The 25,224-nt window shown below is 43.6% G+C and overlaps 1 protein-coding gene across 2 annotated transcripts; it reads right to left on the bottom strand.

Moving 5' to 3' along the window:
• Nucleotides 1-781: 781 nt before the first annotated feature.
• Nucleotides 782-25,154, bottom strand: LOC132250876 (cytochrome P450 2K6-like). Of its 2 annotated transcripts, none has more exons than XM_059728700.1 (9): nt 24,749-25,154; nt 21,453-21,615; nt 20,633-20,782; nt 18,682-18,842; nt 16,092-16,265; nt 14,226-14,367; nt 8,020-8,204; nt 2,915-3,056; nt 782-1,994 (listed from the first exon to the last, which is right to left on the bottom strand). In XM_059728700.1, exons 1-9 carry the CDS (start codon nt 24,983-24,985, stop codon nt 1,807-1,809), a joined length of 1,542 nt encoding a protein of 513 aa, XP_059584683.1. In that variant the 5' UTR covers nt 24,986-25,154; the 3' UTR covers nt 782-1,806. The 2 variants fall into 2 exon arrangements, with proteins under 2 accessions (XP_059584683.1, XP_059584687.1); XM_059728704.1 differs by having other exon boundaries at nt 24,800-25,149.
• Between the last annotated feature and the right edge of the window lie 70 nt (nt 25,155-25,224).

Below are 25,224 nucleotides of genomic sequence, written 5' to 3'. Positions count from 1 at the left end.
TAGGTTGGACACCAGAAAGAACTTTTTCACAGTTGGGGTCGCCAGAATCTGGAATGGGCTTCCAAGGGAGGTGGTGCTCTTCACTGCCCTGGGGGTCTTCAAGAGAAGATTGGACAAGCACCTGGCTAGGGTCATGTGACCCCAGCACTTTTTCCTGCTACTGGCAGAGGGTCGGACTCAATGATCCTTTGAGGTCTCTTCCAACCCTGGCATCTTTGAATCTATGAATCTATGAATCAGCTGGTTGTTCAGTCCAGTTCCAAAAGTTTTAGTGAAAGAAAGAAATATGAATCTAAAATAACAGACTCAAAGTGTAGATAGATGCCTATCATCAATAATGGTATATCTGTCATTGTAAGCTTGGGAAGGTTGGGGAACGAAGAATCTGAGGAGTCAACCAACCAGGGTTCAGTGACCTTGGTGAACCAGAGTTCAGTGATTCATCCTCCCAAACATAAGTATGTCTTTGCATTCCCATTGCCCAATCTGAATGCCCGCTAAACTTACATTAACTTTCCAATAAAGTGATTCTCTTGAGAAGAAGAATGCTTTCTCTTACTTCTAAAGTCCTGCCATATCAAATAAGTTCCCTTTGTCCTAAGGTGTGGATAGAGGTCTTCTGTTCAGGGAGGTGAAATGATTGGAAGATCTGGAAGTAACAGTTTCTCGCTTTCCTGTCTGTAAAATAGGACCGTGGCCATGAGATAAATATATGAATAGTCCTCAGAAGCACTCAGATATTACGATAATATATGTTCCCAACACAAACGGAGAGATCTCATTATAGTAGAATTTTTTTTATTTTTTTTTAATTCCAAAGACTACTTGCAGGGAACCATGTAGCAGCCATCTATCGCCTCCCTGCCACTATTTATTCTGTGTACATTAGGCACATGTCACACTGTTTGTTCTGACCCAAAGGTTTTACTGATGATACATAACTTTTGTAATATCATGTGATTAAAAATAGGACTATTAATTTAAATAAAAAAAAATATTGTTTTTAAAAGTATGATAAGGCACAGGAATGTAGAATTAATAATCTTTTTGAATACGGCTGGAAACAGTATAATTAAAATGAGGTACATTTGCATTTTTTTCCACCGTTTTTTTTCTATATGCAGTTTCCTGGAATGTAGTGCTACAACTGGAGTCAGGAAAAAAAAAAGGATTTGGAGAAGTTTTCACAATTTGAGCCCCACACTAAAACATCTTTTCTCTGTAAGCCTTTTGTTTATAAGGGAAAGGGTGTGTTTTGAATTCATATAGTGTAGCCTATTTTTAACAATGTAGAGAAAGACTGGAGAGACTTTGTAGAGCTGGAATTATTTTGCCTCTAGCCGGACTCCTCTTAAGTCCTTCCTAGCAAGCTGGAAATCATCCATGCAGGATGTAGTGACCACTGAAGTTGCAGAATCAGCATTTTGGGGGGTCCAGGAAAGTCATCATCAGGAGTATTTTTAGGCCAAAGCTTCTATGGACGTTATACCACATTTCCTGCAGTCATCCATGATGCTCTTCTAAGCGCCCTATAGGTGGGCACTGGATCTTCCTCAAAGGGCATGCACAGAAATTCATGAAATTTTAGAATACAATGGGAAATAAACTTGTTTAAGTGGTGGGACCCCACTAAGATCCCTGGAAATCAGTAGAGTGGTGCATTGGCCAAATGAGGGGCCAGGGAATGGGCTCCAAGAAAATATCATTCAGATTGTACCCAAAGGTCTGTGCATGTCCCTGTACTCACAGAGATGCACGGGGAGGCCTAAAGAGACAACCAGATAAGAAGGGATGGCAAAATAAATCCTAAACCCGTGGCACTGCACAGACCTTATGGGGCATTGGGGGTGTAATAACCCCAACTGCAGGGGTGAGGTCTAGGTCTGAAGGGGAAATGCCAGGGGCAGGGTGAAATGTGAACCTCTGCAGGAGGCTTGTGAAGAAGAGGAAGAGCTCCATTTTGGCAAGAGTCTCTCCTGCACACATCCTCCGGCCTGCAAGGAAAAGAACACCACTTTAAACGTAAGATAGAACATGTGCTACAGATTTGCTTCTCTTCTCAGGTAGTGGTCCCATTAAGCTAGAACCTGGCCACCTTTTTCTGCCTTGTTTCTGGAGATGTAACAGACATCCATTATTAAAAATAAATAAATGAATTTTATTATTTTAAAACATTTAAATGAGAGAAAATATTTCCTTCACAGAGGAAAGCTTGACTTTGAAACCACAGATGCATTTTTTTTGTTTTCTTTCAATAACCATCCCTGTGTACCTACCCTGGAAGATATTTATGGCAAAATGGTGTGAATGTCTGAAATATTTTGTTAAAATTAGGAGATATTTTCCTACATGTGGCATTGCCACACCCTTCCTTTTGTTTTTCCATTGGTAGCTTTTGGACCAGAAGCCTCTTGTTTGTATTGAATGGCTTAGTGAACGGTGATCTTTTTTAAATCAAACATTTAAATCTGAATTTAATTTGGGATCACTTTAATTGTTGAAAAGACAGTGAAACAAATAGCAATTCAGGAATTTTTCTTTGAAACATTAAAAATACTGTCCAAATCTGCTTTCAAGACTTTTGATTTTTTTTTTTTTTTTTTATCATTTTTGTTCTCTATCATGGCCAAAATCAAAACCTAGTCCCTAGGTGTTGATTTTGGCCATGGTAGAGAACAAAAATGATAAAAAAAAAAATGTCCAGATCACACATCCCTCAACAACAGTGGATTTATACATTAATGGGGAAAAAAGTTGAATCCAATGCAAATGTTAATCCTATATAAGGGACAATAGGGAGGTAGGAGGGTTAAAATGAATAGAACCACAAGCTGAAATTATAGGATGTTGAAACTGTAAGATCTTATCAGTAATTCTCTATCCAACACAATGTTAAATATAAAACAGCAGGTACCTGCTGAGAATGGCATGAAGGCCTCCTTCTTTACAAACTTCCCTTCAGAGTCAAGAAAATGCTCAGGATAGAAATCATCTGGCTTCTCCCACTGAGATATGTCTCGCAGCACAGAGCCCAGGAAGGGGATGATGTAAGTTCCCTGAAAATCACATTTGTGGAATTATTGCTGGAACAAATATGGTTCCTCGGTATCATACAATCAGAGAATATCAGGTTGGACTTCAGGAGGTCATATGGTCCAATCACCTGCTCAAAGCAGGACCAGTCCCAACTATATCATCGCAACTAAGGCTTTGTCTTCCTGGGTCTTAAAAACCTCTAAGGATGGAGATTCCACCACCTCTCTGGGTAACCTGTTCCAGTGCTTTACTGCCCTCCTAGTGAGAAAGTTTTTCCTAATATCTAACCTAAACTTCCCTTGCTGATTTCCACTGTCTTCCATTGGGTTATCTCCAATTTGTCCACCTCCCTTCTGTAGGGGAGGGAGGGGAGAGGGACAAAACTGGATACATTACTCCAGATATGGCCCCAACAGTTCCAAATAGAGAGGAAGAATCACTTCCCTCTGATCTGCTTGCAATCCTCCTACTAATGCAGCTAAGTATGCCGTTAGCCTTCTGGGCAACAAGGGCACACTGTTGGCTCATATTCAGTTTATTGACCACTGTAACTCCCAAGTCCTTTTCTGCAGAGCCGCTTCTTAGCCAAGTGACCCCAGTCTGGACTGATGCATGAGATTGTTCCATCCTAAGGTCAGGACTTTGTACTTATCTTTATTGAACCTCATGAGATTTTTTTGGTCCAATCCTCCAATTTGTCAAGTCTTTCGGAATCCTAGCCCTACCCTCCAGTGTACCTACTACTCCCCCCAGCTTGGTGTCATCTTCAAATGGTTCATTTATCCAGTCTGTGCTTCCTATAGCTGGCTTGTAAGAATATTGTGGGAGACTATATCAAGAGCCTTGCTAAAGTCAATATGTAAGAGGAAAGGCCCTCGGGATGAAGTAAACCTCAGGGGTGATAATTGCCCTTCACTTACCTCAGGTGGGAGAAGGAGTGCAGGCGGAGCCCAGAGCACTGTGCCATGCTCTGCAGTGAGTAGTCCATTGAGATTAGCTGCTGGGGAGCACAGAGGAGTACTTCCAGCCCCGGAGAGGGGTTGCCAGGGAGAGACCACAGCATTCTGGTAAAAGAGATGCTGGAGGACTCTCCTGTTGGCACCAGCTTGCAGCCAACAGTGTGAAAAGGGTGCATGACAAGATGCATGGGTGGTCAGAGGGCCACTAACTAACTGGAGACTGAAGCCAGATGACTGGGGCAGCATGCCTGGAGTAAATTCCTGAGGATATGGGAGTCTGTGGCATAGGAATCTGACCCTTCTGGCACCCTGGGGGTGGTGCACTAAAGCCCACCAGTGGCAGTTGCTTTTGATTTAATTGAGTTTTTGGTTGTTTTGGGAGGGAGGGAGAGAGAGAGAGAGAAAGAGAGAGAGAGGGAAGTGACCCTGAAGAAATGCATGTTGATTTACCTGATTTCTGGTTGCTTGGGAACTTTTAATATAAAAATTGATAACAGGGTGGGGTGGAGATTGATCTCAAAGAAGTACACTGTCATGGGGTGGAGTCTCTAGAGATGGCTGTGATGTCCCTAGGGCCCTGTGACCATGCCAGCTTCGCGCTGTGGGTGCCTTTTAGTCTTGCTTGCCATGCTTTGTTGGCTAAGATAGTAGATAGTAGGTAGGGAGGCTGCACTCAAGTGGCTATGTAGGCATGGTCCTCATGGACCCCACTAAACCCTGAGGGTTTTTAGACCCTTTGCTGGTTCCCATTGTAAGCAGGTGCCTCGCGAGACACCCCAAGACTTATGGGCTAGATGTGTGGCTCCAAAACCATCCCCTTACTATGCCCCGTGCCTTGCAGATGGTATTTAGACATCGTCTCTAGAGATGAGGCCTCAGTTTAGTTTGGTCTCTTGTTGTCACTGGGCCCTTAGCCTCAGTAGCTGCACCCTCTGGTGCTGGGGTCTTGTAATCCCCTGTTGCTGTGCCCTTTGGTGCTGGGGCTCTGCAGGGTAGTGTGCCGCAGTGAGGCCTCCTCCCCCCAATAGCCTCAGTCTGGTCCATCAGATTAAACAACAACAAAAATATGAGGCCCTGGGCTATAACCTAACAATAATAATGCCAATGACACTGGAGGCCACACTCTGCACCTTTAAGAGGGCCAATTTCTCCTTCAACGATGTGTGCCTCCTAGCCTTAGGCACTTTAGGAGCTCCTAGATCCTGTTAGTCTTACCAGCAGCTGGACAGGCAGCCAAGCATCTCAGTGGAGCTTTTATGCATGAACTCCTTCTTGTCTGAATTCTGCCAGAGAACTGACCAGAACCAGAACCTCCAGAACCAGCCCTGCATTTCATATGTGCCCAGGGCCCTGCCTTCTTCTAGCCAGCTGACCGGGTGCAGGTGTAGGCTAATTCCCTCACTAGCCTACTGCCACAGCAACCTGCACTTGTGGGGTTCCTGCTTGGCTCCTAGGGCCCTCTCTCTAGGCAGTTTCTGCCCTTAAAGGAGCAGGCACACCTTAGTGCCCTTTGACAAACATGTATACTGAGTGATTTTGTGTCTGTTTGTGACTGCTAAGAAACAAATTGAGGAGGGTTTAACCATGAAGGGAGAAAGGAACTGCAATAAATGTACCATATGAAAGGCATAAGGAATTACTGAATGTGGGAAGGGACACTCAGTGACACGATCCATGAATTAGGCAAACTGACTTAAGTTGCCTTAATCATGGAAGACGGTTAGTAAATTAATTAAAGTAAAGCAAGCTTTGGGTGGACAATGGTGTAGAATAGGCCTGCTCTGCTGATTTGACTGTCAGGGAATCAATTTGTAGGGCCTGATCCATGCAGAAAGAATCAGTCTAGGAGAGGCCTTCAAATTGGCAGCTGGGAGCCAGTTCCCTAAAGAAGAAGTCAAAGCAACATTGGGGAAGTGGTAAGGGTGGAGTGTAGGGGAGGTGGAGGCCCATGAATGAATTCCTCCAAAAGGCCCAGACTTATCACTCAGTGGAACAAGCTCCCTAACTAGAATAAGATCAGAGTCATGGCATGTGAGAAAAAAATAACACCAGAGAGTGGATGGGGGATAGTGTTGACCCCTTCCTATCCTAATGTAATTTGCTGGGAAGATGCCAGGCTGGAGAGGGCCCAGGCATTATAGCTCCTACCCGTGACACCAGGTATATCATATCTATTGCTCTCCCTGCATCCAGAGAGCCAGTTATCTCATCATAGAAAGCAATCAGGGTATTCAGGCATGGCTTGCTCTCAATGAATCCATGCTGACTCTTCCTAACAATCTTCTTCTTTTCCAAATGCTTATAAATGGATTGCTCCTACTTCCCTTTCTTAAAAATGGGCACTATATTTGCCCTTTTTCAGTCACTGGGACCTTTCCCAATTGCCATAAGATTTCAAAGATAATGCTCTATAATCACATCAGCCAACCCTCTCAGCACCCTTGGATGCATCCCATCAGCCCCAAGGACTTGTACACACCCAGCTTTCCTAAATAGTCCCTAACCTGTTTTTGCACCACTGAGGGCTGCTCACATTCTCCCCAAACTGTGCTGCCAGGTGCAGTCATCTGGGAGCTGACCTTCCCTTTGAAGACTAAGGTAAAAAAGACATTGAGCACTTCAGCCTTTTCTACATCATCTGTCACTAGCTTGCTGTCACTTTCCCTGATCTTCCTCTTGTTGGTGACATACTTATAGAAACCCTTCTTGTTACCCTCCATGTCCCTTGTTAGCTGCAACTCCAATTGCACTTTGGTATGTCTGATTTCATCCCTGCATGCCCAAGAAGTACTCTTATACTCCTCCCATGTCATTTGTCCAAGTATCCACTTCTTGTAAGGTTCTCTTTTGCATTTTTGCTCATTGAAGGGTTCTCTGATAAACTAAGCTGGACTTCTGCCATACTTGCTTGTCTGCCTGTGGATCGGGATAGTTCATTCCTGTGACCTCAGTAAGGTTTCTTTAAAATACTACCAGCTCTCCTGGACTCCTCTCCCTATCATACTGGCCTCCCAGGGGATCTTGCCCATCAGTTCCCTGAGTGGGTTTAAGTCTGCTTTTCTAAACTTCAGGGTCCTTATTCTGATGCTTTCCTTTCTTCCTTTCCTCAGGACACTGAACTCAATCATGTCATGGTCACCATTGCCCAAATTGACATCCATTTCTATATTCTCCACTTTGACCACTATGGTAATAGGCATTGACAAGTATAGCAATAAATCTTGATATTAGCACTGTTGCAAATACTACCATATCATTTTTGATTAATTCTAATTTAATAGCAAGCAACTAAGGAAGGAGCCTAAAAGCAGATGGGGTAACTGGACACTTGAAAACCCTGGGTGCATCTACACATTATCTGGAGTCACCTTCTCCCAGGCACATCAACTACATGTGCATGCAGGACCACAACACTTGGAGACAGGGCAAATCAGCCTCAATCTGGCAGAGAGTACAGGGGTCCGGGATCAGCCCTGGGTTCCAGGTGGTGGTGGCAGAGAGTACAGGGGTCCAGGATCAGCCCTGGGATCCAGGTGGTGTTGGCAGGTGATGGAGGATCTGGCTGAGACAGGAGAGTGACAAATGTGTTGGCTAGGCAGCTGGCAGCTCTTGCACTTTAGCACCCTCATGCCCCAGCCAGCCCTGGCTACTCTCTACATCTGTGTTTCATCACATTTAATTAATCTGCCATAAGATAGAACTGCCCCCAATGGTGCTATTTTATGGCAGAGTTAATTCATTTACTGTGCCCTAATACTGGCTCACATGTAGACAGTTATGCTTTACTGTGTAGCTAATTAGTTGACTTCACAGTACAGTGCATGTGTAGATGCACCCTCCCAAGTAGCATGATCCTTGTGGCAGGGTATGAAACTGCTCTGCTGGTGGCAAGGCAGTGGGTGCTGTTTTTGAAGCACTACTAGACCTGGCACCTGGGGCTACTGCCCCGGTCACCCTTCTTTTGTTTCATAACTGCCTAAAGGGGTAGGTATCACAAAGGAAAACAGTCACTGAAGGTGCTCACCTTTGGGATGAAGTAGCCTTTGAAAGTGACATCCATGGTGGTTGCATGAGGCAAGTTCAATGGTGAAATATTTGCAAACCTCTGCATTTCATGGATAACTGCATCTGTGTAGGGCATTTTAGCTCGGTGTTCGATACGTGGTGGGTTTGATCCTACAACTCTGTCTATCTCATCATGGACTTTTTCTGTTAAAAACCATAAATGATGAAAAGGAGACCAGCATTTAAGGTTTCTGATAAAAAAATGTACAGAACCACTTCTTAAAGCTATATGAAAAATGCTCAGGTGCTTCTTGCTTTCCAGAAAGAATGGCATGCTGGCAATTTTAGGCATTATGACATTTGCTTGGGAGTACCCAAACAGAATGGAGAGCTTCTAAAAACACACAAACAATCCACTTTATTTTCACTCATTAAACCTACTCAATACAGTGCCAACTAATAATGGCACTAATAATAAGGACACCTACTGAACAAGAAGGAACAATTAGTGACAGGGGGGACAAGGCTGAGCTATTCCATTAGATTTTTTGCCTCAGTGTTCCTGAACAGGGCTCAAGATAAGCCTCCAAATGGGTTCTTAGATGGGCATCAGAAGGACACCAGCCTACCAACTGTAGATGCTGACTTGGTGCAGAGTCACTTGGATGGACTGGAGGTGTTCAAGTCAGCAGGCCCAGATGAAATACATCTGAGAGTACTGAAGGCCAGTGTCATAGCAGAACCACTGGCACGTCTGTTTGAGCACTTGTAGTGCTCTGGTCAGGTCCCAGAGTCCTGGAAAAGGGCCAGTGTGGTCCCTATTTTCAAGAAGGGGAGGAAGGAAGATCCCAGTAATTATAGGCCAGTCAATCTCACCTCCATCTTTGGAAAGGTCTTTGAAAAGATTATGAAGGATCATATTTGTGGGAGTGCAGTGGGAAAAATAATGCAGCAGGGAAACCAGCATGGATTTGTAGCAGGTAGATGAGCCTGACCAATCTAATTTCGTTTTATGAAAGGGTCACAAAATGCTTAGACGCAGAAGTAGAGGTAGATGTCATTTTCTTGGACTTTAGCAAGGCCTTCAATACGGTATCTCATCCCATTCTCATATATATATTAAGAGGCTGTGACATAGATGTTTACATGGTCTGGTGGGTGTCAAATTGGCTTAGCGGTCACACCCAGAGAGTGGTAGTAGATTGGCCGGTATTGACCTGGAAGGATGTGGGTAGAGGGGTCCCACAGGGTTTTGTTCTTGGACCTGGACTCTTCAATATCTTCATCAGTGACTTGGATATGGGTGTGAAGTGTACTCTGTCCAAGTTTGCAGATGATACTAAATTGTGGGGTGAAGTGCACACTCTGGAGGGTAGGGAACGACTGGAGGCAGACCTGAACATGTTAGAAAAGTGGGCAGTACACAATAGGATGCAGGACAACAAGGACAAGTGCAGAGTGCTGCATCTAGAGTGCAAAAATATCCAGCACACCTACTCACTGGGAAGTGAGCCTCTCAGCAGAACAGAAGCTGAAAGGGATCTCAGAATCATAGTGGACTCTAAGATGAACATGAGTTGTCAGTGTGATGAAATCATCAGCAAAGCTAACCACACTTTATCATGCATCAGCAGATGCATGACAAATAGATCCAAGGAGGCGGTACTTCCCCTCTATGCGGCTTTGGTCAGACCACAGTTGGAGTACCAGATCCAGTTTTGGGCACAGTACTTCAAGAAGGATGTTTATAGACTTGAGAGGGTCCAGAGGAGGGCCACTCATATGGTCAGGGGCTTACAGGACAAGCCCTATGAGGAGAGACTGAGGGGACCACAACCTCTTCAGCCTCTGCAAGAGAAGGCTGAGAGATGATCTTGTGGCCAGCTACAAATTCATTAGGGGGAAGCAGCAAGGGATCAGAGATGCACTGTTCACCAGGGCGCCTCTTGGGGTAACAAGGAACAATGGTCACAAACTGACAGAGGGCAGATTTAAGCTAGATATCAGGAAAAACTTCTTCGTGGTAAAGGTGGCCAAAATTTGGAATGGGCTTCCAAGGGAGGTAGTGCTATCCCCTACCTTGGGGGTCTTTAGGAGAAGGCTGGACAGGCATCTGGCTGGGGTCATCTGACCCCAACGCTCTTTCCTGCCTAGGAAAGGGGTCGGACTTATAGTGTCATAGTTTCATAGTTGGTGGGGTCAGAAGGGACCTGAGCAGATCATCAAGTCCGACCCCTGCCATGGGCAGGAAAGAATGCTGGGGTCAAACAACCCCGGCAAGGTGTCTATCGAGCATCATTTTGAAGACCCTTCCCTTGGAAGTTGGTTCCAGATCCTAGCCGCCCTGAATGTGAAGTAGTGCCTCCTGATGTCTAGCCTGAATCTACTCTCCGTGAACTTATGACCATTTTTCCTTGTTACTCCCAGTAGTGCTTGGGGGAACAGGGACTCTCCCATTGCCTAATGGTCTCCCTTGGCCAGTTTATAGACAGCTACCAGATCCCCTCTCAGCCTTCTCTTGTGGAGGCTGAACAGGTTCAGGTCCCATAGCCTTTCCTTGTAGGGTCTGCCCTGCTGCCCCCTGATCATGCGGGTGGCCCTCCTCTGGACCCTCTCCATGCTGTCCACATCCCTCCTGAAGTGTGGCATCCAGAGCTGGACGCAGTTCTCCAACTGTGGCCTGATCAATGTCATATAGAGGGGGAGGATCACCTCCTTGGACCTACTCATGTTGCATCTGTGGATGCATGACAAGGTGCAGTTGGCGTTCCTGACCGCGTCCCCACATTGGCAGCCCATGTTCATCTTGGAATCAATAATGACTCCAAGATCCTTTTCTGCTTCTGTGCTGATGAGAAGGGAGTTCCCGAGTCTGTAGATATGCTGCTGGTTCTTTCTCCCTAGGTGCAGTACCCTGCACTTGTTGGTATTGAAACCCATCTTATTCTCATCCACCCACCACTGTAACCTGTCCAGATCCAATTGCAGCCTGTCCCTCCCTTCTAGAATGCCCACTTCCCCCCACATCTTAGTGTCATCTCCAAATCTGAACAAGGTGCTTTTCACCCCCTCGTTCAAGTCACTGATGAAGATATTGAACACTGCAGGCCTGAGGACCAAGCCCTGGAGGATCCCACTTCCCACATCCCTCCAGGTCAAAAATGACCTGTCCCCCATCACTCTCTGGGTGTGGCCCTCCAGCCAATTTGTGACCCATGTGACTGTGTAGGCATCAAGACCACAATCTCCTAATTTTTTTTTAACAAGAATGGGATGAGAGACGGTGTCGAAGGCCTTCCTAAAGTCCAGAAAGACTATGTCCACCGTAACACCTGCATCCAAGGATTTTGTGACCTGGTCATAGAAGGCCACCAGGTTGGTCCGACAGAACCTGCCTCTAATGAAGCCATGTTGTTGCCCCTAAGCATACACTCCCCTGCTTGCCCCTCGCAGATGTGCACCTGGATATTTTTTTCAAAGAGCTTCCCCAGCTCTGAGGTAAGACTAAGAGGCCTATAATTTCCTGGGTCCTCCTTCCTCTCTTTTTTGAAAATGGGGACCACATTGGCTTTTTCCCAGTCCTCTGGCACCTGGCCAGAGCACCACGAGTGCTCTTAAAGCTGTGCCAGGGGTCCCGCAACGATCTTTGCTAATTCCCTCAGCACTGTGGGGTGGAGATCATAAGGAGCTGCTGATTTGACCACATCCAATCCCACCAGAAGTTCCCTGACTATGTCTTCTGTGACCCTGGGCCTGGCTGCTCCTCCCCTGGGACCATTGGGGATCCCTGTGGAGGGAATGACTTCGTCCCGACTGAATGATCCATTGACATCCCTTCCGACCCTAGCATCTATGAGTCTATTAATATGCATTAATTTTGAAAGAGCTGGCTGGAGGAACTTTGTATGCCCACAGCATTCTAGAATATGGAGTTCTATCAATATCAGCATGGTTTGCAAATTTTGTTTGATTTTGCTAATATTTTTGTTTTGGAAGAAAACAAGAGTAAAAAATTGGACAATGGTACTACATTCCACTTCAATTTTTTTGTAACATTTTGATTTTGTATGTTGAAATTGCTTTTTTAAATTTGTGCTTTTATAATTTGTAAGGTCATACAGCATAAAAAATGAAAACTGAAAAAGAATCATTGTAATACTCTTAAATTAAAATGTTTGGCCAAATAAACAAATACTTTTGTGGTTGAAAGAGATGAAGAGAAATGAAACACAGAAGAGAAATGACAAATGGATGGGAATATGCAACAGAAGCAGCAATTAAACCTTTGCTGTTATGGAGCCAAATTCAGTACATCATTGAGCAGCGTTCGACCTTAGCCTTTGATAAAGCAGGAGTAATTCTACTGAAGTCAGTTGTTGTGAACACACTACTGGGGGCTACCAAGTAAGAAGACCTCATTAAAATAAGGGAAAACACAGGGGAATGCTAAACAGGAGTCACTGAGGGTTTTTTAAATTACATTTTCTTTCTCATTCCTTTATGTCCATCTTTTTTTACTGTAGTAATAGGAGAGATCTTGGGTGGTCATCAAGTTTGAAGGAAGCTAAATACCAAGGGTGAGTGTTACACATCTCGTGTAGCAGTCCCTGCTGGACATTCAGTCTGCTCAGGCTAATATCTTGCTACACTAATTGGTCCACTCCTAACCTCATGTGTACCAGATGATGGTGCTTCTAAGTTAGGAGGTATATTATGTAGAGCAGTTCACTCTATTAAAGTGCAACACTGCCTTGCCCAGGAACTGGCAGTATTGACATGGCCTTGGACCCTTTATTTCTGATTTAATAGGTGGAGGAACACATAGACGGAGAGAAAAAGAATGAACCATATACACATTTTCTGGCCTCATTTTCTTCACTGCTCTGCCATTTGCTTTGGGATGGGGTTGTCCAAGATCCTTCCCCACAGCTGAATTATGGGGTATTTCCATCTTACCTTGTCATCACTGACCTTGGCTGGACCCAGAGGTAAACAGCACCCCCAACACAAAAGTCTGTCTCTGCTTCTGTGGCTTTGTAAACATCCCCTGGGTTATAAATCCCCTTCCAATGCCTGGCTTCTTTGTTCTGCACCTGGTATTTTCCCACTTTCCAATTTGACTCTTATACACGGTCTTTAGATCACCTTTTGTCCCTAGGTGTTTCTACTTTAATTGGATGGGGTTAAGATTTAATGAGTCATTGTTGTCCCTGGTGGTGTTGAGAAACCATGACTTTATCAGCAGGATGGGTATGTTTTCCCATACAGGCAATTCAAAATTGCAATAATTCCATAAGCACAACTCCATGACACCGAGTCTAATTCAGGCGTTGTATATAGACAGATATTCTGTTCCCAGTGACACTCATTTCAGATCTCATGACTTCTGCTTTTCCAAGACAGGATTCTGATGGAAATTCAAAGCTTTTCCATTGATAGGAATACAGTTTCTCTAATTTTACAGAAGAGTACCCAGTAGGGCTATGTAAAATGGCTATGTTTCATTTTGGTTTTGGTTTCAGCCATTTTGGAGGACCGGGATTCATTTTGGTGTTTCAGATCACTATTTTATTTTGATTCAGCCAAATCTGTTTCAGAGTTTTAGCACTGATTTGGAGATTCAGATCAGCTAGGGAGAGGCAGGCACAGCTGGGCAGCTGCAGGTTCTCCCATGGCTTCTCCCACTGTGCCTGCTCTTCCCCAGGTGGGGGGAGACATGGAAGAAGTCCCCATGGCTGCACTGCCCTGTCCCATCACCCGCCCAGCCCTAGCCTCCCAGCACTTTCCCTTTCATCCCTGGTTACTAGGGCTGTGCAAAATTTCAGCAGCTGCTTCATTTCAGAGGGGGCTGTGCCAGACTATTTCTGGGGGGTGCCCTTGAAACATCTGAATCATTTCCAAAATATTTCAGATGGTTCCTTTCATTATGGAGGTGTTTCAGAGCCTTCCGTTTCATTTTGGATTTGGTGTTTCAGGTGGCAACATGGGCCAAAACACCTCCAAAATGAAACAGCTGCTGAAATTTCGCACAGCCCTAGTAACCAGGGATGGAAGGGAAGGAAGAATATAACACAGATGCCCTGCATGAAGTGATACTACACATCCCTGTCTGTGCCTGACTCACAGATCTGTTCAAACTGTAGAGGTGACTTCAGGTCTGAAGGTTCCAGTTCAATACCCGATGGTGGCTATCAGCCACTATCATGACCATTATATATCACTTACGTTGAATTTTGGGGTACTTCATCATTAGGAAGAGGCCCCAACGTAACGTGGTGGAAGTGGTCTCCATGCCAGCAACAAACAAATTGAACACAAGATTTTTTAAATTGTCATTATGAAAATATTTCTTCGTGACATTTTTCTCCTGAAAAAAAAATAAATTAAATTAAATGATCTCCAATGGGAAGTTGCAGCTTAACAAACGTATAAATATTTACTAAATAATTAAGGCCAAGTTTGACTAAGTTTAGGCTGTTTCTCCAGCTGCAGTCACAAACTGCTTCAATGTTAACAATGTAAACATTCTCTACCAGGGAAATTTATGTCTTTAATAGCACAATAATTGAAAGACTTTGCAAGGCTGAACCAGTCATCAGAAAATTCTTGGCAAAGTAATTTGTGTGGTCAAAATGATGTGTAAAGATACTTAATAGCAAAAAAATGACACATTTTTTACTAATTTGAAGATTGGATGGCCAATGGTTGCTTCTCCTGAAAAATTTTCAGTCATTATTTTCTTTTTTTTCTCCATGTGTTTGCATCTCTTGGCTCTCCTTTGCTAATTACTTAGATTTTAAACTTGAGGAAATTTAATGTTTTGTTTTTTTTTTCTGTTTTTTCCCCCCCACTAACAAAACCTAGTGAAGTAAGGTCCTAGCACCCAATTAGCTACTGTTTGTAATGGTTATGGTAATACCAATTGATACTAGCAATGGGAGGAGAAAAAATTTAATAAGATAACAATTTCTAATTGATCATAATTGACAAAAATAGTTCAAATTTGGAATCTCTCTAGATTCATCCTTTAAGCATAGCTTTTAGAAGAGCAAGATTCACATTATAGAATGAATGAACACATTTCTGGAAATTGAAATTAACCCAGAAACACTCTACTAGCAACAAGAGAGACTGGGCTCGAATCCATGAGATCTGCATGTGTCAGGCCTTATGCCACTGAAATCAACAGAGCCATGCCAATCTTCTTGTAAGATTGGGATGAGATCTGTCAGGTTTAATGATCAAAGTGGTATGGATTACACATCATCCCTGCCTTTAATTAAAAGAGTTGCATCAAGGAATTATGGTATTTTATGGAATCATGCAGCATAAGCAACAGCTTTATGCATGCTGGTCCCTGTAACCTGACAGCTCTGTTTCAATGGTGTTTATGCTACCTCAACCATGCTTCAATTCTCTTGGATTCTGCTCCCCCAAACTGGAGAACTGATGGAGAATTGGGGAGCCAGGCAGCTGGACTGACTGCCTGAGAGAGAGCTGGGGAGCCGAGCAGTGGCAGGGGACCTTGAGTGAGATGGATAATCATGGTGGACCTGTGGCTGAGATGGGCAGCTGAGGAAGAGCCATAACAGAGCAGGTAGCCATGAAGGACCTGCAAGGGAGATGGAAAGTCATGGGAGAATTGCTGAGGAGACTTTGGGGGAGTGTGGAGCCATGGAAGATCCATACAAAAGCCACTGGAGAGCCAGACAGCTGTGGGGCAGACTTGCGAGCTCCCAGCCATGCCCTACTAGTATAGTTGGAGATGGTCCTGCTTTGAGCAGGGGGTTGGACAAGTGGAGGTCCCTTCCAAGCCTAATTTTCTTTGATTCTATGATTGCAAACTTGTCTGCCCTTTACGGCAGATCAGATCTGTGCAGCTCAGAGAAAGTATTATCCTTAATACCACATAACAGGCCACAGAGTTAGTACATGTGAATCGTAATGTCTGTCAGCACCCCTATTTATGTAATGCAGCTAGTTTGGTAGGTAGGTACTTTGCCAAAGCTAAAGTTCTATGCAATATGCTTTCAGTTTCAAGACAGGAGAAAGCAATGCACAAGCATGAAGAAGCTCTGAAGACTGATTTACCTCCTGCTGTTTTATGAGGAATACATCAATAAGACTTCGTTGATCATTTTTATCCAGTTTTTTGAGGTGTTTCATGAAAGTAGCCTGTGCAAAAGCATAAAACTCATCTCTGTTTTGAGTAATTGTCTTGTAAGCCTTCAGTAGGAATCCAAGTGCCGGGCATATATTATAGATCTAAAAATAAAAGAGATGGCAGAACATAGGTGGAAGTAGAGAAAACACTTAACCCTCCTAGTGGATTTGCCAATGGTCTGAAAGCAATTCAGAAAAGCAAATAAATGTTCTTATGCCTGGTTTCCAGACTGGCTATCAGGGGTGTGAGAAGCTCAAATGTGTTTGGAGTGGGGGTGGGATGTGAGCAGTTCAAAAGCCCTCACTTATACAGTGACTTTTTTATATATGGGAGCCATAGAGGAGAAGCAATAATTCTAGGCCTACTCTCGCCAGTCTGGGCATATCTACAAGTTGCCCTACGGTGACATTGTTACTGCACCATGCTTTAGTACTTCCTTTTGCAAGTACTTAAGCATGGCACAGTAACCACCGATACTAAGTTGTACACATGGCACATGGTTAATTTCCGCCCCTTCTTTACTGTAACGGCGCTTTAAAATGGAGGAGCGCACCACTATGGCGAAGTAGCTGCTGATCACATGTAGACTCACATGTAGACTCACATCACATCATATGGTGATGTAGCATATCACTACAGTGACACAGGGTACCGTTTATGTGTGCCCTCTGATGCTTACAAGTCCATTTCAGACACTGGATCATTCATCAAGCAGTTGAACACGTGAACTAAGAAGTAGAACATGTTTGTTTGATTGGAGTCTGGATAATGTGAAAGTATAATGTGAAGGTTTTATGAAAAGGTTCTACATACAATTTTGACAAAAATCGCAACTCCTTAGTAGCAGAGTAGTCGGCTCTGCTTCTTTCAGAGACTATTGTTTCCCTCGGTGTGACAGAGATGGATCTGCTCGTATATAATGCTGTGAGTACTGTAGAATACTATATTTATGTGTTACCTCGTTCTTGAGAGAAGCCATATAATTTATACTGGGATAATGGAATAAGCATTATTTACTACAGTTCCTGAATTCAGTTTAAGTGAACAAGAAGGAGCAAAGAAGCAACTCCTATACAGTTTCTCAGATAAGAGCATTTGATATGAGATGATTGTTAGCTTAAACAATATTATCTTCCCCATCAACCTGTGCTTTGCGAGGATGGGGGAGATCAAAATGAACCTAAACAGTTGGGAGCCCATAAAGTAGGATAGGGGTGGCCAGTGACCTCTCTAGGCCACTCCCATCAGTTCATTGTCCTGTCGAGGAAGAAAGCAGGAAAGAGCATATAGCCCCCTGAGTGGGAAAAATTCTTTGTTCCGTTCCCTTGTCCTCAGATTTTTTCTTGTACTTTAGTCAGTGACTATATAATGAGACCTTAATAACCAGTTCATGGAAGAAAGCACAAGATGCCAGGATCACAGCTGATCATCTTGTTCACTAGGATTTGAAGTCCTGCCCTTTCTCCCTTGCTGTTCTTCTAGCTCCACAAACAGCACAGTATCCATTAAGTGGGGGTTCAGTGTCAATAGGAAAGGTGCCCATCTCCATCTCCCCACATACCCCCAGCCCACACCCTCTCGCCATGTAGAGCTTGGGGTTAAGGCACATTCTTCCGAAGTAGGGTAGGAAGATTTGATTTTCCTCAGGCTGAGAAGAACTTGGAATCCAGGTATCTTGTTTCCTGGATTAGTGCTCTACTACTCACTATAACATTATGGATAAGGTAGGCAGCAGTGCCAGCACCCTGATATGCTTTCAGTTAGGTACAGCCGCCCAGAAGGGGACTCAGCACTCTGGATTCTGCATGGATACAAATGAAATGCCTAATGTCCAGCCCTAGATTCGATAACTAAGCTCCAGAAGTTCAAGCAGACCCATGTACCCAGTTTACTTCTGATGCTGCTCTGGAGTCATCCCCAGTATGTGCTCTTAAATATATTGGGTACCAGGGTCTTAAAGGAGGCTGCAGAGGGACCCCTTGGAGTAGCCACAGTGGCATGTTTTGGGGTTTGAAGTGTGCCAATGGGAGTGGGTGAGCTGTGATAGGGTGGGTGAGGGTACAGCAGGAACATTTGTCACATCGTGCTGCTTCCATGGCCTAGCCCTGCCAAAGTTATCTTCATTCACTGTGTAAGAAAGGTAGATGTCAAACTGTCTTTCTCAGGAATCACAATTCTGAGGTCAGGTGCCTCTTTTTTTTAGAGCTGTGATGCCTAAATCAGAGATGCCTCAGGGGCCAGTCTAGGTTTGGCCATTCATCTTTGTGTCTCATCTTTTCCTATTTTTAATGAGGAAAATAGTAGCTCACTGGGAATTTGTTAGAATAAATCTGTGAATACTTGGTGGATATCCAGCTTCTATGATGGTCTCTGCAGGGGCAGATTTCTAGATAGGTCTATGTATCATCCTTTCATTAGCGGCACTTTTTCTGATTAGGTGACATGATTTCATTATGTTGCATAGTGCAGAGTTATATGCGTGTATTTGAAAAGCAACATTAAAATGACCAAAAGTACCGAAATTGAGGGACTCCCAACAAGCCTGACAGTTTCATTTATCAAAGTTATGAGTCTTATGAATCGGGGGTCTTCATAGTCAAACCGCTCTCCGATTAGTATTGATACAATGATATTAGCGACTGCCCCATTCACTATTGTGCTGGTCTCAAAGGGCTTTCCTGGAAAAAATGGAAAACATTCAAATGGAAGAATAGATTATGCAAACATTATAATTAATTGTAAATTGTTATTATTATGAAAGTAGTTCATAGAGGCCCCAAACGTGATTGGGACACCATTGTGGTAGGCCTCATATGAACACCTCAGAAGAAATACCCCTTGCCCAAAGTCACAGATGAGGTCTTGGTGCAGCCAGGAACTCAGCCCTTGGGGTCTGGATTCTCACCCACAGCCTTAACTGCCGGTATAGTTATGGTTAAGCTGCCGTGTGTTGGCTATTCACCAGGCTGCTATGCTCAGACTAGGTGTTTGTAAGCTTCCCAGTGCCTGGCTAGGTTCCTGGAACTGTCTGTTTCTTTGGTCCATAGATTCACTTTCAGGACTCATAGTTTTTCTCTGGCCTCCCTGCTGGGAAGTGAGAGTCCACAGTCCATCTTCCTTTACATCCCCAAACTGATACTGAGCGCGTAAGAGATGCTAACAGATTGACCACATCTTCCACAGTGCTTCAGGTTGGTTTACAGTTGAACTATTTAGGACAGTTGATGCTATTGAAGACAGAGAGAGAAACTTTCTTCTCCCCAGCTCAAGTCCCTGAGAAGCCCTCTACTCATTTACTTTTGCAACACCTCTTCATTTTAACCTTAAGCATATCCACAAAAGTAGTGAAGATGGGGAGGACTCACCCATCTAGTGAATTAACATTTTTTTTGAAAAATTGGAAGGGTGGAATAGGATTGGACTTGCCCATGAAGTTGCCTTAGCACTACCTAGATTTCTAATGGATGGAATAAGAACTGGCCCCGAGATGGTGGAGGGGATTCTACATTCAACCATAAGAGCATACACATCTAAAGAGATCACCAAATCAAGCCAAATCCTCCACAACATGGTCTGTAATAGTATAACATCAGATTGCCATAATTTACAGCCATGGTAAAAAAGATGAGTCAGAAGTAAGAATGGGTGAGGCTGAGGAGAACTGTATACTGTGCCCCCTATTCACACGTATCATTCGGCCAAATGCAGTTAGGGTGACAGTCCAGTTGTCCCTCGTCATCTGAAGAAATTAATGCATATTCCAATAAAGTTATATGTTTTCTTTAATCTCAAACTGAGTAATATATTAGTAAAACTTTAATTTCTTTGTAAATGGAGAAAAAATATGTTGTGTTATACATGAAGGTACACCCATCTCTCTCCCCCCCCCCCCCTTTGCCTTTTCAGAATCCTAGATCAACCCATGAACAAAGGTGCTTGTTTCATTGGTATCTACTTCCTATTTCAATCACTCTGAACTGATGACAAGTTCTTACTAACAGAAGAATTATAGCTGAAGGGACATTTTTTCCCCGTTAATGTCACACTCCCATTCAAGATTTCTGGATTAGAGGGCCTGGGATATGATCTGGATCCCAAAGATTAGGGATGGAGCATGGAGCTCGTGTGTGTCCCTGCAGGCAGGGGAATGGAGCATGGAGAAGGACTGTGGTCACAAACATCCAATATTCTAAGTCTGGCTGGAAGAGAAAGAGAAATGATGCCCAAGAAAAGGAGAGAGCAATCACTGTTAAAAAAAAACCAAACAAAAAACAAAAAAAACAACTCTTGCTGCTTCATAAAATGCCTATTATTTCTCCTTCAAATAGTTGCTAAAAAAAGATGCCAGCAAAACCAATAGCCTTTCCTACCAAGATGGAAGTTTGACAAGAACATGAAAATGATCTTGTGCATCTCTCGGGGCATAAACTGATATTTTAGAGTTCTGTGAAGTTAAAAACCTTCCCACCTTTATAGGATTCCAACCTTTCTGTCAGATATTCACACTCTTCAACAATCCGGTCCTCTATAGCTCTTTTACCCATTCCAAAGTCTCGTAAAGTTGAGAGTGCAAATCTTCGCATTGCTTTCCAGTTTTCACCATGTGCAAAAGTAATACCTGAAGTGAAGGGAAGATTTCAAGTCAGACAAATAACGGAAATGATGAAAACATTTGGGCGGGGGGGGGGGGGGATGTTATGAAAGTATTTTTTGAAACTGTTCCTAGGGTTTTCACTGCAGTTATTTTGATTAGAATTTGAAATTATGATAAGAATTTTAATTGAAAGGCTTGGAGAACCTATGTCCTATGATGATAAATTAACCAAGTATTTAAAAGTCAAGCAGTCAAAATACTGAAAATAGTTTCTTGCTGATATCTTCATTTGCTAATCATTTTTGTAGTATTATACATTTGCTGAAAAGATTGACCGAAGTTCTTTAAGTTAGAATATACAAAACCATATTTACAGAGATTTACAATCACCCATCCAAGCAAAACTGTCCATAAAATTTTCAGCTGAAGGCTGGGTCAAAATTTCATCTGAAGGCTGGGAAAGTTGAGGCTCCAAGTGACATTAGTTACTTTCCTTATCCCCTCCATCACTTACACCAGTTTCATCCTTGAATAAGCCCATTGTCTTCCTTGAACTTACTCCCAGTTTACTAATTTACAAGGATATTGGACTGAATAAATGCACTACCATCCAAAATACGTACTGCTTCTAACAGGAAACTTTTCTGCTTCCTTGAGTCAGGTAAATTCATAAGTAAGAAGAAAACTAAGTCACCATATCCCCTTGTTAGTTCTTCAAATATTGGGACTTCAGCTCTCTCTGCAAAAGCATCTGCCTGGTTCATGAGAGCTTCCTTCACCGTCTTGTAGCCTGATAGCACCACCATTTTCTTCAAGCCCATCTGGATGCTGAAGACTGGGCCATAGGTTTTTGACAGCTTAAACAGGAACAAAATTAAAAGTATAGGAAGATGAATGTAAGTCAGAGATGGTTCAATCCTGTTATTCTGACTTGAGTATACATTAGGGAAAATTTTATTGTTTCCTAAGTGTGGAGAAAAAGAACCTACACTAATAGTCTGGATGGTACCAGGTCAATTATCAAGGATTACCTGGAAGGTACCAGGTCAGTTATCGAGCTAACTGTGTCTAAGCAGCATAATCTTTCCACCGGTTCCATTGGGCTATATGATGTATTAACATAGTTCCTGTTATAGTTTATAATCCCAGTCAACCAGAACACATCAGTAGAATAAAAATTGAACATTAGTTGATATCAACTGGGTGCAGCTTGGATGGGTATGGATAAGGGAAAAGGAACCAGTTGTTGCTTGCTGGGGTGGAGTTCAACCTATGGGACCCATGACACAACTTAGAGCAGTCTTGAGGTTGCTGTAAGGGACACTGGTTGGATTAGTTCACAGCCATACACATCGTATGTACTGGAGCATAGCAGCACTCCCCATTCATTTCTCTGCTCAATTTGTGCATGGGGCAGTGTTTCTCTGTTCAAGTCAGCTGCAGGCTCCTCCCTGGTGAACCCTATGCCATTAGCCCTACATCCAAGTTATCCTGGTTTTGTGTTTGAAGTCCCAACGAGTAGACGAAATGAGGGGCATGTGTGCATGACACCTTAAAGCAGGTTATATGGTTTTGCAACACTTTAATGGCATTGGTGTTTGCATGAGTCGGCAGTGTATTGTGCATTAATTCCAGTCACTGTAGCACATTTGGCAGCATAATTTGCCTTAAATAACTTTGGGGCCCAGCAAACTAAAACACCCCCAAGGAGTTTTCATTTGCTGCCCTACAGCCATGGAGTGAAGCACCAGGCTCCATGCGGCTCAGGGGCTGTGCAGACAGCCCATGTAGGCAGCCTGGCTGAAGCCTGGGAAGACAGGCTCCACTGAAAAAAACCCAAAAGATCAGGGAAGCCTGATCTGTTTTTTTTCCTCCCCTGGGGCAATCCTGCCTGCTTCCATGAGCTGTGTGAGCGCCCGGTCCTTCCCTCTGCAGCTGCGGTGCACACCAGGACGGGTGCCTGCAGGCTGGTGCCACCTGGGGGAAGGGACACCGCTGCTATGGAGGAAAGCACCAGGCCCCCCGCCTCCCTGCAGCCCAAGGACCACTTAACCTGCCAGCAGCTCACCCTCCCCTCCTCACTGCCAGAGAGGCAGGTAAGACATGGGTGTACATGACATGGGAATTTACCTCGGCCTAACTCGAAGTGGTGTTTTAAAAAACCCACTACTTCAATTTTGGGTGAAGTAAGCCCCCATTTTATCTACACACACCCCAGGTTACTATTTCTTTTGCTCTGTTCACCTCGGCTATTCAGATGAAATAGCCTTCACTACCTTTACCATTTAAAAGAGGCAGCAAGAAGCTTACTTTTCAGAGCTTTTCTTTAGGATTGAACATATTGCAATTGCATGTTCCCCATATATCTACTTACAAACCTGATTTCACAGGCCTGATTTGGCTAAACTTGAATTTGACATATTTGTACATGAGACATTTTTGCATACTTGAAAGCCAGTGTGCCTGACTGTCCTGAAAGATAAGTCCGTTTCACTGTTTGCACTTCATCTTGGAAAGGAGTTGCACAAACAAACACAAAATAATTATTCAACAGTAGCAGATGTACAGTTATTGTTCAATGATTCAAGATGAATATGCAATATATGCCATAGCACAGAACTAGTTACAATGATATAAAATCCAGAATAATTTTTTCTAGCATTGGTGCAGTTACTTCTGATTTATGCTGGGATAGCTGCAACCAGAATTTGGCAAAAGTCTTTTCTCAGGTCATTTTAAATGTTTGTATGGTATTTGAGTAGAAGGTTTCACCATATACTTATCTACATGGTAGGTATGGGACTGAATTTTTAACTGAATGAGCACATTGGGCCAAAATAATCTAGTGAAGGCAGGGGATATAATATGGTCTGGTTAATTTTGAAAAAAAAATGGAAGTATAATCTTGCCTGGTTAGACAGACGTGGCTGTACCTTTCTATTTTTTTTTTTTTTTAGGATACATGCATTTTGCAGGGGTTTTGTTCTATATAAACTCTACTGTGCTCTGAAAATGTGATGAGACATGGGACATGTGTCCCTGAGAGTGCCAGTGGTGCTATAGATACTGAACTAAATTTAGGTTTGCAGAAGTAATCAGAGTGGACTGGGAAAGGTCTTCTGTCTAAAGCCCCAGTCTGAAAGGAGAGACCAGTGAAACGGGGGTGTGTTTGAGAAGGCTATGGAGGGGTTAGAGGTGCAGCTGGCACCTATTTGGTGGCAGCAAGTGCTGCACTGTGTGTTGGGGGATACACACTACCCAAGGACGTTCACAAATCCCCAGTCAGTGTTAATGGCGGTGAAGGAAAATATTGTAGAAGGAAAAAGAAAACGGGCAAAAGAGGCTCGAAAGACCATTCAGAAAAAAAGATAATGAAAGTTTAGACAGTAACGTTGGGTTATAAGGAGCTGTAAAATAGTCAGTGTGTGGAGCTAAGTGGAGAGAACATGAACTTCTTCGGAGCTCGCAACAGCAGAACAGGTGAACTAATCGTACGCAAGGGGCACATCCAGACGAGTGTGCAGATGCACTTTGAGGTGCCTCAAAGGCTTTTGGGGAACCACAAAATGCCCATGGAGCATGCGAATGGGTTCTCCGCACTATATATTTGCAGTGTGGATGCAAAATTAGATACCAGGAACTCCTAGTACTGGTACTGAAACATGAGCCCTGCCCACCCGCTCCCAGCGATCATCCACCAAGCCTGCAACTGAGATGGTGACACCTGCCCCCCCACTCAACCATTGCTCTTGCAATGGTTGTCTCTGGCCTGCTTGAGACCAGTGGCAAGGGCATTGCTACTGTACCTTCACTACCTCAATTCTGTGTTTGAAGAGTGCCGTGAGTTCAGTGGCCATCTCAAGTGTGGCATACACCACTTCAGACAAGCCCCTAATATTAGGACTAAAACAAAGGTAGTGTCCAAAGGTAGAAGAGATGGATTTCCACGGGGAAATAAGATTTCCCTTAGACCCCTATTAGATGTCTTACCCTCTGTCCCTTGTGCAGTCTTGTGATAATAGAAACAGCTGGAAGATTTACCTTATGAAGAGTGCAGTAAGGTCTCTTCAGATCCATGATGTGTAGATTTCCAATGATGGGCATGGGCCATGGTCCGGGGGGGAAATCCTTATTAATGCTGCCATTTGGGAAATGCCTAATTTTCATAATAAACATAAAAATCAAGGCAAACAGCACAACTATTAGAATGGGACCAGTCCAAACCATTTCCCTTCAGCAGGGGTTTGACTGGGGATGTTAAAACGTAAGAGTTAAAAATAGTAGGGACTGCCTATTGGGAGAACCCTGGGTGCAACTTGAAGCCCACAGGCCACTGCATAAATGCTGTGTATAATGTAAGATTTAAACTTTCCTGGGATTGCAAAATAATTGAATCCCCTCCCATTTCGCTTTTTGATCAGCATTCAGGAGTGGGTATTTACTGCTATACAAACTCAGTGGGCTAA

The sequence above is a fragment of the Alligator mississippiensis genome, chromosome 1 (genome assembly GCF_030867095.1).
Source record: "Alligator mississippiensis isolate rAllMis1 chromosome 1, rAllMis1, whole genome shotgun sequence".
Taxonomy (NCBI): domain Eukaryota; kingdom Metazoa; phylum Chordata; order Crocodylia; family Alligatoridae; genus Alligator; species Alligator mississippiensis.
Note: the sequence above shows the minus strand (reverse complement) of the source record. Positions and strands in the feature narration are given on the sequence as shown.

Excerpts from the sequence above, each read along its gene's own strand:
- LOC132250876 (XM_059728700.1), bottom strand. The coding sequence starts at position 24,985 with ATGGTTTGGACTGGTCCCATTCTAATAGTTGTGCTGTTTGCCTTGATT. Across the intron at positions 18,843-20,632 it reads AAGGTTGGAATCCTATAAAG|GAAAGCCCTTTGAGACCAGC; the intron begins GTGGGAAGGTTT and ends CATTTTTTCCAG. Across the intron at positions 3,057-8,019 it reads AAGGCTACTTCATCCCAAAG|GGAACTTACATCATCCCCTT; the intron begins GTGAGCACCTTC and ends TGTGATTTTCAG.